We start from the raw sequence: 13,004 nt of genomic DNA, 5'->3' as shown, positions 1-13,004 counted from the left end.
TGGGTGGTAGGTTGGGGAGATGAGCAGATGCTTCTTTTCTGCTCTCCCCTGAACCTGGAGCTGTACCGCCCTTAGCCCAGAGGGTTAGTCTTGGGTCTTACATGTATATGAGGTTATCCTTTACCTATACTTTGACATTGAGAGCTGCTAAGAAATTGCAAGTGAGCAGCAGTGACAGTCAACACTGAGGAAGGTAAATATGATGGTATTTCATTCCTTAAGGTTCAAACTTTGGTGAATGCTTGCCCTAAGGACACCTAGAAAACATCCAGAAAACTTCTGCAGAAAGCAAATTGGAACAGGGCTGGGAGGCTGACCCCAGGTATAGATCTCTCATCCAGGCTGCCTCTTGAAGCTACTAATAAGCCAGTGGTGAGGGTGGATGGTTTGGTTAGGCCAACAGCTGTCCTCTGGAAATGTGATCAAGGGACTAGAAACAGGGGATGGGGTGCCTGGCTGGCTCAGTCAGTAGAGTGTGCAGCTCTTGTTTTCAGGGTTGTGGGTTCGACCCCCACGTTGGGTGTAGAGATTACTCAAAATATTTAGGGGCACCTGGGTGATTCAGTCAGTTAAGCATCTAACTTCTGATCTCAGCTCAGGTCTTTATCCTCAGGGTCATGAGTTTAAGCCCTATACTGGATCCATGCTGGATGTGGAACTTATTTGAAAATAATAATAGAATAATAAAAGTAAAATCAATAAAAATTAAAAACAAAAATGTTAAAAAAAAAAAAAAGAACAGGAAACTGGGAAAACCAGTAAGTGGACCTTGGGGAGCTTCTTGGGGGCTTTTATATATATGTATCAGTTGAATGTATAGATGGGATGGAAGCCGTGTCCCCCATGGTAGCTTCAAGTATTTATTTAAAGACTTGTTAAGCTAATCCTGTATACTATTTGGGTGTTAATTTAAAGATTGCTTCCTTAGGTTGGCTTCCCTGGTATATCTCCCAGGTTTGTTATTTTGATAATAGATCTGCTTGTTTACTTTGTAGTCTGCATATTTATAATTATATATTTGCAATTATTAATATATGTCAGCCTTTCCTATTATATTATAAGCTCCATTAAAAGTAGAACCACATGTTTCATTCTCCACTGTATTCTTAGTTCCTGGTACATGGCAGGCAGGACCTCAGGAAAAGTATGTAGCCCCAGGGACTAATTGGAGGGAGGCAGTTCAGAAGCCACAGTACTGGGCGCTGGCATCAGGCCACCTGCTGTGCTCCCAACTGTCCAGCCTTGGGAGTAGCATGAAGCAGCATGGCACCGGCCCACTGGAGCCTTGGAGAGGAGTCTTACCCAAGCTTGTGCTTTTTGATGTGAAGCTTCCAGCTGGGCACTAACGCGGCTGCAGAACCTGCCCTTGCTCTGTCCTCTAGCACAGCTGCTGGGAGAGAGCCCGCCCGCCCCCACCCCTGCCCCAGGCAGAGCCAGTGGAGCTCCTGAAGGGCTGGTTGTGCTCTTCCCCAACCCCCCACCCCCACAGGCTGCCTTCGACCAGCGTATGAAGACGTGGCAGCGCTGGCAGGATGCTCAAGCGACGCTGCAAAAGAAGCGGGAGGCTGAGGCTCGGCTGCTTTGGGCCAACAAGCCTGACAAATTGCAGCAGGCCAAGGATGAGATCTTAGAGGTGAGGCCCCCCAGGGTAGACCAGCTCCTGAATGAACCTGGGTCCCATCCCCCGACAGATGCTTGAAACCCCACAGTAGGTGAGAGAGCTGATTGAGTCTAAAGGACTGGCTGCTGGGGAAGCCTCTGAGAATGAGTCCAGGCTTGCTTTGAGGCCTAACCCTTTTCCTCTCTTCCTATTCCACCCAGACTTGACAAATCAGAATCTCTGCAGGAGAGGTACTGGGGTGGGTCTGTGAAAAACTCCAAGGCGATTCAGTATGGCGACAGCCCTAATTCAGTTCTCTGGAACTCCCAGCCTTGCTTTGGAGTGCCAGAACTATCTTCGAGATCAGGCCTGGCCCTTTTCCAGCCAAATGGCCTTTACCTAGACTCAGACTTAACACACTGAATCTCCATATGGTTTCTAATCTTACCCAGAGGGACAAACAGGCATAATGACCAATTGAGGTCTCACACGTAGAATTGCTTTCCAAAGGTTACGACCCAGTAATGATACCATAATATTAAGTGATCCTTTCTTTTCCCTTTCTTCCCAGTGGGAGTCTCGAGTGACTCAGTATGAAAGGGACTTTGAAAGGATTTCAACTGTGGTCCGAAAAGAAGTGATACGGTTTGAGGTGAGGTAGAAAATATCCTACTTCTCACAAGTGCACAATACCTTGTTTAGTGGTAGTGTTGGTTTTGTTCACGTCTGTTGAGTGGGAAGACCGGTTGAAGTGGCAGTGACTTGGTAGTTGTTGTGAACAGACATGGCCATCTGTGTGTGTTCACATTTATGTTCTGAGGCAAAGTGGCTGTCCTACACTTGCTGCTGGACCAGAGAAGTTAAAACACAAAGCTTGCAACTGTCTTGTGTCCTCTGGTCCCATTTCCTTGCTCCTCTCTCCCTCCACCTCCCACCCCCTGCCAACCATGCAAGATAGCCTTGCGAGGCTTTGGCAGGAGCTATTTGGCTGGAAATTCTAGCTATTCCAGCTGCTAGCTGTAGTTTCTGTGGCTGTGTTTGGCCTTGGTCAGCAATAAACACCATCCCATCAAGAGAGATCAGAGCAACTGTCTGGATGATCAGTGTAGAATCCTGTCTCCTATAGAAAGAAAAATCCAAGGACTTCAAAAACCACGTGATCAAGTACCTTGAGACACTCCTGTATTCACAGCAGCAGGTATGTAAGTTACACATGACTTTCATTCTCTCTGCCTGCTCTAGAGGCCAGCTGCCTAGTTGGGGCTTTGGGGATGGGATGGGATGGGATGGCCCTTTTCCTCTAACATGGAGCATCTAGCAGGTGTTTCGCTAAGCTAAGTAGGTGATTAGCCCTAAACCTACAATAAGTTAGTTTTTAAGAACAAACCTCAACTATCGCTGTAACCCCCATGGTACCACACCTAACTCTCTTAAGGCTGAGGCCCAGTGTATTGAACAATGGACCCCATTGTGAGGCACTAACTGAGCTGGGCAAAGCTGTAGCCCCCGCAGGGATACTTCCTCCAGGGCAGAAGCAGGACTGTGTTTAGAGATTTCCTTTGCACTTGATGTTTCTTCTAAGTCTAGAGAGAGGTAAGACTGGCTGCCTGGCCATTGTGTCCAGGGTCCACTCTCAGCCTAGCCATTTCCTCAGCTTGGCCTCAGCTCCGGCCTCCCTTTGGGTATCTGAGGCTCCTGAGGAAGTGCTGTGGCACTGTGCTTGCTCCCCTCCCAGGCTCCGGTTCTGCCACTAGGTGGGGGCACTTGCTTATTGTCCCCACTTCTTTGCAGCTGGCAAAGTACTGGGAAGCCTTCCTTCCTGAGGCAAAGGCCATCTCCTAATGGACCAAGGACACCAGAGCCCACCTGCCTGACGCTGCCTTTTTATACACTGTCCTCCACCTCTGCCGGACTCCAGCGATGCATCCTGCCTAGCCTGGACTGTACCCCTTCCTCCCTGCCCCCACGACCAACCTGTCCCCATTCTAACCGTTACTTCATTTAGCTTCCATATATATTTTCTTACCTGAGAGAGTAGTTTCTTGCTTTAAGCAAAAGACCTACACTAGGTGGTGGAGTTAGGGGATAGGGGTGGAGTATTGATATAAATATATAAATACAAATGTATATTTTTCAGGATGTGGTTAGGAACTGGGAATAACGTTTTTTGTTACTCCTGATGGTGCCATGAAAAGATTATGTAATAAAATATTTTAAAATCAGGTCACATGACTCAGAATGGTGGTGCTTTTTGCTTTAGGCTGGGGAGCAGTTGGGAAACAGGTCCAGAATACTCCGAACAAAGAAGTTGCCCAGGTATAGTAAGTTTCTCTCCACAGGAGTTTAAGCTTTTTGCTACTGCTTCCCTATGGAATCAGGATTTCTTTTTTTCTATCTACCTCAGCTACTTACTCTGAGGGTCTCTTAATCTGTTTAATTCTTATTCCTACTTTTTTAGGGAGGAGTTATAAAGACATCTCTTATAGTAAGAGGGGCAATGGATTCTCCTGCAAAGGAGGCAGACTCATTCTTATTCCCACCCTGTTTCCCTTAGCTGCCAAGGGCTCTCTGAGTCTTACCCTGTGATAGCAGACCTCTGTTCTGAATTTCTTTCTGCCAAGTCCTCAGTAGCCTGATTCCTGTTAAAAGTGTAAAGGGCTGATAAGGACTTAACGCTTTATCTCCGTTGACAACAGAGCCAGCACTCTGCCTCTAGATAAGGTCATCCAAGAGTTCCTAAACTTTTTGAGGTTCCAAGAAGCTTTCCTCTCTGTGCCCAGGAGGTAGCATGCCAGCAACAGGGCCCGAGTGTTGTCAGCATAGGCCAAGGGCGCTCAAAGGGGTCTCTGTCCTGGCCTGGCATGGGAGGCTTGAGTCTCAGATGTGCTGTTGCCGGGCTTCCCCTCAGCTGTGGCCACAGCTGCTTGAGCTGGCTGGTCAGAGAGGACTGTGAAGCTGCTCTGTGGGACAGGGTTGGCAGACTGCCTGCTGTGGAACCTCACCACTCCTGTCCGCCACCCCCAACCCCAGAGATGCCCTTTTCTGTGGCCATTCCAGACCTGCTCTGTTAGTTCTCTTTGGTGGCTGGTTAAGGTTTGGGGAGGGGCAGCCTGAGGCAAGGGAATGAGGTAAACAACACTGATTTCCAGTGCACCAGCCTGGTGGGGGCAGGGATACAGGGTGGGGGGGTGCGGTGCTGGCAAGTTTTTTTTTCAACAGTGGTTTTTTGGTCTTGTTTTGTTTTTGAGAAAGAGTCACTCAGTCTCTCCCTATCCCCAAATACCCGTATTATCACCCTTGATTTTTTCCTTCCAGTCTTGTGTATGCTTTTGCAAATTGTAATAATACACACACAGAATATTCTGTATCCTTTTATCATTCAGCAGTGTATGTTTTATAAGCATTTCTTCAATATTGTTACATATCTTCACAAATTTTATTTGTAAGGCTGTGTAATTTTAAGGCTTCCACAGAGTGATTGTACCATAATTCTGACTCATCCCTTGTTGTTGGATTCTTGGTTGTTGGGTAAATTTTAATATAATTTCACTCGTCTAGAAAAGTTACAGGATATCGCTAAGAACTCCCTTATAGCCTTTACCCAGATTTACCAAATGTTTACATTTTACCTTATTTGCTTTATGATTTATTTTCTGTATTTACATCTTGTATTTTCTGAAGCATTTGAGAGTAAGTTGCAGACATTGTGCCCCTTTACCCCCCAATGTTTGGTATGCATTTCCTTAAGAGCAAGGACATCTCTCATGATTCACAACCATAAGTATAGTTATCAAAATCAGGAAGTTTGACACTGAAACAATATTGTTACATAACCCATGGTCCATAGTTAAATTTTGTCACTTATCCTAGTAGCTATTCCCTTTTTCCTGGTGCTTAGTTGTAACATGTGATCACGGGGGTCTCTCTTAATCCAGAAGAGCTTCTCAGCCTTTCTTTGCCTTTCATTACCTTGGCATTTTTGAAGAATACAGGCCAGGTATTCTGTGGAATGTCCCTTGATTTGGATTGGCCTCATGGTTCCATGTGACTGTATTAGAGTTCTGCCATTAGGCGGGAACATCACAGAAGTGATGCTTCCTCAGTGCATTTTAAGTTGGTACATGGTGTCAGTTGATACCGTTAATGCTGAAGGTAACTCTGACCACTCGGTTGCTGTTTTCCCCTTTGTAATTAACAAGGAATTTGTGGGGAGATACTTTGGAATCATGTAAATACTTTGTTCCTCCTCCAGTGTGCTTTTCTGACTCCATAATCTGCATTTACTGGTTGGCATTCTACTAAAGAAAAAGCTCCCTTTCTCTCTACTTAATAATCTACTTGTTTATCAGTATGCATGAATGGATTCCAACCTGACTCAAAGGGCATTGCAAGCCTTTACTTTGATTTACTTTAATTTTCAGATCATCTCAGATGATATTTTAACCTGTCCCATTCTTTTTTTTTTTTAAGATACTTTTCTTACTTTCTGGCATAATAAAACATTTCAGGCTTCTCTTGTATCTTCCTTGCCCCAGCTCTGGAATCAGCCATTTCTCTGCAGAGTCTCAATTTCTTTTAATGGAGAATTAAATATATTTAGAAACCAGGATCTGGGTGCTGGGAGGGTTCATTGCTCCTGCAGTGTCATTGCTTCTAGGCTCTTGGCAGAACAAGAAAGTAAGTAAGGATGAAGATAGATAGCAATAGCAAGAGAGAGAGACGACATAAAAAGAATTAGATATTAGCATGAATTCACACAGATCCTTAGAGTCTAGCCCCATTTTATCTAAGTCTTCTCCCTTTTCCATACTTGTAACTCTCTTCTCCAAAGAAAGTTAATTCTAAAACTTTATCCTTTGTTATATTCCATCCTGTGATCATCGTGATGCAAGTCTATTATTTCCTTGGGATGGACTCTCTGGTTTCAGAACTTTGTCCTCAGCATCTGGCACTGGAGGCTGACAGGCCTGTGCATTTCTGTACAGAGCTTGCAGACGTGGAAGCTGAGAAAGCAAACACTGAGTCCAGGGCCTGCACAGTGGTACAAAAGAAAGAGTCATTCTACCTGGAGACTCAGGAAGAAGATCTTTGTAGAGAAGAGGATGCTTGAACTGTGGCTTAAAGGTGAAGAGGTGTTTGCCCCTTCTGCTGGGCGCATTCTGCCTCCCTGTCTCCTGACGGTGGGAGGTGAGCACACCTAGGGAAATGCAGGTGGCTTGGTGTGGCCTGGGTCAAGTCAGTGAGGAGCCTGCGGACAATGAGGAGCAGGAGCCAGATCATTCTGCTTGATATGACTTGTGAAGCACTGGGCACATTAGCCAAAAGGGTGGGGACCTCCTGAAGGGACTTAAGCAGGGAATAATGTGGTCACATTTGTGATTTAGACCCATCAGGTGTGAGGCTGGAGGCAAGGAGAGCAGCCATGTTCATCCGAGCCAGGCAGGTTGCTGAGGAGGACAGAAGGAATGGGCTCTGGGGGAGGCTCAGAAGGTGGATGGTTCCCGGAACCACAGGCACCTGGTCACTGGTCTGATGAGAGGCCTGAGGGATGAGGTGGCTTGACCTGCAGGTTTCTGGCTGGGATTTTAGGGTAATACCGTGAACGACACTTACCTGGCAGGAGAGAGACCATGATGACAAAGGTGGTTTTCCCAGGACAAGGCTTGTCCATTATACTCTAGATGTGCTGACCCCCTCAATTTCCCCAAATGTGGGAAGCTCGACTGAATAATTTGTGGTAGTGGGGGCTGCGATTGTGCTTTCCCCTAGGGGGAGAAAGGATAGACAGTGAAGGGAGCCCTTCATGACACAGGGAACACAGGAGGCAAAGTAGGCTTGGAGCAGAAGCAGTAAGTGCTGACTGTCATGTGGTGTAAGTGCTCCCCTGAATGGGAAGGGAGGCCCATCTTGAGAGGTGAGAGAGAAACCCAGGAAAAGGAGGCTTTGTTTTATTTAAAGGGTAGGGGTCAGACTTAGCATGTCAGTAAAATTCAGAGGAGAGAAAGGGAATTGCCATCAGAGCTGTGGCTGGGGACAAACGCACAGAGCAGGGAGCCTCGCTGCCAAGCGAGGAGGCGTGGGGAAGGAAGATGGGTGGTGGGGCACAGAATATAGGTCTCCTGCTTAATAATTAAAGTGTTCTCATAGGGATATCTGGTTTTCCTATTTTGAGTCAAGTGGTTTAGAGAAGAGGTGTGGAGACAAGTCTGTACTTCCCCACTGCCCCATGTGTTATTTCCCTCAAGAATCTCTGGGCCCCAGAGTCCTGAGCATGAGGACTTTGAGCTGGACAGACCCCAGCATTCAATATGAGTACTTAGTGACAGATTAAATGAGAAGTGGGTATGACAGAAAGTGTCACACATAGGTATTTGTAACTTTGAACCTCTTCCAGAAGACTTTCATTCTGAATGCACCTGTAGCTGGGAACTCTAAAGAAAATAAAGAATGCCTTTGCGGCTCAAAATTTAAAAACCGAGAGATGATAATGAAATCTGCTAAGGGTGGAACTGGGAAGTGATTCTTGAAGAGAGAGCATGGTGATGGAGGAGTGTCCATTGCTGAGCATGGTTATGGCTCAAATGGGAGTGGAAACCATGGGTTTTGAGGGGCATCAGGCCCTAAAGTGGTGGAATTTTCCCCATGGCAGCCTAGGGGAGCAGGAGGCAAGGGGAAGACGATAGTGATCCCTCCTGGAGCAAAGAAGGACAGACCTTTGCTGCAACTGTCACGCTCCGGAACCGAACACTCTGTCTTCAGAAACACTGGCTAAGATTTTCTGCTCTGCACCTGGGGAGAGTTGGGCCTGAGTTGAGAGTTAGAAATGGGTGAGAGCCACTCATCCCTGTCTGCTGGCCGTGAGGAGGGTGTGTACGTCGTCTGCCAATGTCTTGTGACACCAGATGTGTGGTTAATGTTGGCGCTCTCTGCCAAACAGTCAGCTCTCTGAAGTAGTACGGTACGTCTTTGTAACTCCATGGTCCCCAGCAAAGATTGGGGTCAAAATAGATGCCAAATAGAGTAACATTGAACCATCTTCAACTGGAGGTTCTGCTACCTGGCACGCTCAGTGTTCTGTGGGAGGATTCCCGCTCCCCTTTCCTGTTTATGTCCTAGTGCGTCACAGCAATGCCGACGCCTCACAGAAACTGCCCCCAGATGTGCTCTTTCCTTCCTCACTTCTGTGCAGCCCAGGCCTAAGGAGCCTTTTTATTAATGGTGGGCTTTGTCTCAGCACCCATCCCTCTGTTCAGTCTCAGAATTACACCCGTCTTGAATGGGAATGGAAGTAGATGCAGGTGGAAAGCACTGGTGAACATGTCAGAACATTCACTGGGGATTCTCATAGACACGTCTAGAAACCAAGTCAATGAAGAAGATTGCAGAGGGGCCCATCTTAGCATTGTTTACAGTTGTAAAAATTGAAATCAGTCTAAATGTACAGCAGGAAGGGATTAAATGAATTATGGTACATAATACAATTGGATATCCAGTCATTGAAGATGATACATAGCTATATTCATTAATAAGGAAACCATTTATAAGTGAAAAAAGGCTATAGAATTACATGTACAGTATGGTGTAAGTTTATATATATATAAGTTTATATATATGGGAAAGATGTTGATTGAATTGTTAATGACGATTTCCCTAGCAGGACGGAATTTTGCATTATTTAAAATTTTTATAGCATTTTATGTTGCTTGGAATTTCTATGTATTTTTATAATCATAAAAATTAAATAAAGTGTTTTCATTTTGAGAAAACAATCCAGTGCATCCTTTGAGGCCTACTCTGTATGTATATTCTCTAGGAAGTTTTCTTGATACACTTTTCATTCTACCCCCAGACTGGAATGGGAACACCTCCTCCTCTGTCATTTTTTGTCATCCTCTTAAACCTCTGGTCTTTCTCACCCAGTGTGCATTGTTATCTCTGAGATGATCTCCTTAGCCTCTGGGGCTCTGAACTCCTTAAGATCATGGACTGTGCTGTTCCTACCCATCTCCATGCTCTCTTCCACCCACAAAGGCAGCCTAAGGGGACAGTGGCCACCATTCAGCTCTGGTGATTGTTGTTTTAGGAGCCTGTGGGCCCAGATCTTGTGCTTTTGGATGGGATTCAGAAATCAGGCCTGATCTGGGGTCCGGTAGGCCTTGCTGTGGTTGGCAGGAATGGTCTCCATCTTCCAGGGGAGGCCTGCAGGCCTAGAGGCGACAGCCACCATGGCTTGCCTCAGCCAGGATTCCTCCACTTTGCCCTTGTCAGTTATGGAAATACCCCTCTGGCTGTGATGACCAAACCTCTGGGGCAGAACACACCACTCACCCCCAGGGCTGCTCCCAGGAGCCAGCTGCACAGCGTCCATAGGATGCACTTTGGGTCCAGAAAAGTCACAGAAAAACTGTCCAATCTGAGTTAGGACCTTTCCCTAAAGGGGTGTGACCATTGTTTCCAAATGAGTGCCCTCCTCCTAGCTTCAGAGCTCTCAGCTTCCTCTTCCATTTTGAGTGACAGCAGTGATGACACACAGCCTCACAAGAAATAACGATAAGGCACCTGGCAGGTAGGAACAAGTATGGGAACAGGGTAATCCCTTCCCACTGAGGGGCCTAAGGATAAGGCCTGTCATGTGTTAAACACCTACTCGGTGCCTCTGGGCTTTGACATCTAGCACCAGAGAACTCCCAGGTAGGCATCATTATCTTTATTAGAAGACTGAGGCTTTGAGACATTAAGCAATTTGCCCAAGGTCACACACACCCCAGCACTCAGAGGTTGACTTGAACCCAATCTGCTTGACTCAGCTCATCTGCCACACCACGTCCCACACATCTGAGACAGGGATGGACAAGAGGAACCTAGATATTAACCCACTAAATTGTTTTCTTAAAGACTTGAACAAATCCACACAGTAGACCTGTTCAGGACATGTCACCCCCGGCCTTATAGGCATGTGAGCTTCTCTGACCTCTGCGAGATACTCTCTCCCCAGACGTGCACAGTGTGTGGCCCAGTTGGGGAGCAAGAGCAAAAGTTCTTGGAAGACGGAGGAGCGGCTTGGGTGAGTACCTGAGGACGTTTGTGGCAGAGACTTAAACCTGCACTTGCTGAGAAGCCACAGACAGAAAGTGGGAGGTGGGGGCATCTCAGTTCCAGACCTCAGGGGCCTGGGGCTGTGGCCCCTCCCAGCCACCGGCCCGGCTTTCCTCTTGGCCTCAGTTCTCCATCCCACAACTGTTCACAGTAAACTCCTGTGACCTGAGACTTCCTGAGCACATCTTTCTTCCTTGAACCTCCGTGCTGGGCACACGAGGGGCTGAGTGGATGGTTCCCTGGCACAGTCTCTCTAGGGGTGTTGGGAGTTGCTGTAGCACCAGAAAAACCCTCCCTGGGAAGCTGTGCAGCCTTGGATGGCAGGTGGCTGGGGTGGCCTCTGCCAGCTCCCTCTGCTCCGCCCTGGGTCATGTCTGAAGCAACTGAGCTGTCCTTGTCACCTGGACAGGGGGACACCGCTGGCTGGAGCCCCAGGGCTAGAGCCTGTGTGTCCCCTGAGAAGCAGGTCACCAGCCTACCCTGAGCCAAACTTTGCTTTTGGGGCTCTGGCAGGACATGCTTATCAAAGGTACCTTCCTAACTCAACCCTCCCCCGGGGGCTCACTTCTCCTTCCTCACACCTCAGTTTCCTCATCTATAAAATGAAGAGTTTAGACTTCTCAATAATTTAAGATGTTTTAGCAGAACTATTTTTTCAGACATCTACACCGAAGCCCAGTATTCAGCATAAAGGCATTGTGTTGTTGTTTTTTACATTTATTTGTTTTCAGAGAGTGAGCACAAGTGGGGGAGGGGCGGAGAGAGAGGGAGAGAGAATTCCAAGCAAGGCCAGTGCAGAGCCCGACCACATGGGGCTCGAACTCCTGAACCATGAGATCATGACCTGAACCAAAATCAAGAGGGGGACGCTTAACTGACTGAACCACCCAGGCGCCCCAGTATTGTTTTATTTTACTATTTAAAATTGATAAGATGGACTCATTAGAAAGGCAATCAGTAAGAAGTCAGAGGCTGTTAGGATGAACAGGATGGTTGTTGATTTACACCAAACTCTGCTTCCCATTGATTGTTCCTTTTTTTGGTTGCACAATATTGACAAGATTAGGAAAATTCTGATCCCAGAGTTAGTAGTTAAAATAGTTCATTTTTTAAGCTAACCCTGCAATCTCTGGAGTTTACATTATGTCACGTATTCCTCTTTACAGGAAAATATGAAAAACTGAAAGAGGAATAGTAAAGTTTGTTTTAAAGTTGAATCAGCAACAGTGTATTAGGATGGACCATATGTAACGATGGACCCACCGTTTTGATCTAGGGCGAATTCATATAATTCAGTAAATAATAATAGCTAATGTTTATTTACTGTGTGCCAGGCCCAAGCTAAACACTTTGGAAGCATGATGTCTTTTAATCCACACACAGCACTCTGCTGTGCAGATAGGACCCTGAGCTCAGGGAACAGTCTGAGCTTGCCCAGGTGAACAGAACTCTTCCCCCGCCCCTCCCTGGGTGAAGCGTCCGGCCGCTGCCCAGTGGTGTCCCTGTGGGGAAGAATCCAGCCTCTCAGTGCCCCAGCTGCACCCACAAGCCCTAGAGCTGTGTGCTTTCTTAAAGGAGTTAACCACCTCCTGAGCTGGGTCAAACTGGCCCAGTGAAAGCGGCTTTGTGTGCCAGTGCGGGAGGGCTGGGGGGGGTGTGGTGCAGGGCCCAGCCACCGGGGGAGCAGCGGTCCATCCCACCTGCCCCGCCCCCACCGAGGGCAGCTCACCAGAAAGAGCCCAGGAGGGGAACACCTTTGCCCCCAGCCCTTGCTGCCCTCTGCTTGGCCATGAGCCTCATCTTCAGGAGCTGGTATGGGAGTTGAGAGACTGGTCTCTACAATGTGGTCCCCAACCCGGAGCAGCAGAGGCACCCGGGAAGTTGTGAAAACCGGCACACCGTGCGGCTCCACGCCAGGCCCAGCTGCTAGGGAAACTGGGCTCAGAGCCCTATTTGAGATTTAACAGGCCTTGTAGGTGACGATGATGCCTGCAGAGGTTGGAGAACCACTGGTCTTTAATCTAATCTGGAAATACTTTGGCCAAGACTGTGTGACCAGCCAGTACTTTTAAGCCCCTTTCACTTAGAAACTTGGAAATGAAAGTCATGTGTTAGAGGGTGATGGAGAAAAGACAGAGGCTTGCAAGGTAAAACTCCTTCTAAAAATAGAAGTCACTTTGAGGGTCTACACACCTGTTCCATAGTGTGTGGGACTGAGCTGGCCAGTGCTTAAAGCATACAGAAAACAAGCTTTTCCTTTGATTATAATAAGTGCTTTGGAGTTTACACTGTGTCACGTATTCCTCTT

General features: G+C 47.2%; 1 protein-coding gene and 1 non-coding gene across 3 annotated transcripts in view; both read left to right on the top strand.

Annotated features, from left to right (window-relative positions):
• The window catches only part of SNX1 (sorting nexin 1), a 38,290-nt gene extending 34,468 nt beyond the window's left edge, over positions 1-3,822 (top strand). For both annotated transcript variants that reach the window (XM_077747409.1, XM_077747400.1), the window contains exons 12-15: positions 1,490-1,633; positions 2,172-2,252; positions 2,727-2,798; positions 3,392-3,822. In XM_077747409.1, coding sequence (XP_077603535.1) covers positions 1,490-1,633; positions 2,172-2,252; positions 2,727-2,798; positions 3,392-3,442 — 348 coding nt within the window. In that variant the 3' untranslated portion in view covers positions 3,443-3,822. The remainder of the gene's footprint in view (positions 1-1,489; positions 1,634-2,171; positions 2,253-2,726; positions 2,799-3,391) is intronic.
• A 3,383-nt stretch (positions 3,823-7,205) lies between these two features.
• LOC144219217 (U1 spliceosomal RNA) lies at positions 7,206-7,368 on the top strand. The gene has a single exon (XR_013331344.1). It is a non-coding gene; the product is annotated as a U1 spliceosomal RNA (small nuclear RNA).
• The last annotated feature ends 5,636 nt before the right edge of the window (positions 7,369-13,004 follow it).

The sequence above is a fragment of the Crocuta crocuta genome, unplaced genomic scaffold, assembly GCF_008692635.1.
Source record: "Crocuta crocuta isolate KB4526 unplaced genomic scaffold, BGI_CrCroc_1.0 scaffold130, whole genome shotgun sequence".
NCBI lineage: Eukaryota > Metazoa > Chordata > Mammalia > Carnivora > Hyaenidae > Crocuta > Crocuta crocuta.
Note: the sequence above shows the minus strand (reverse complement) of the source record. Positions and strands in the feature narration are given on the sequence as shown.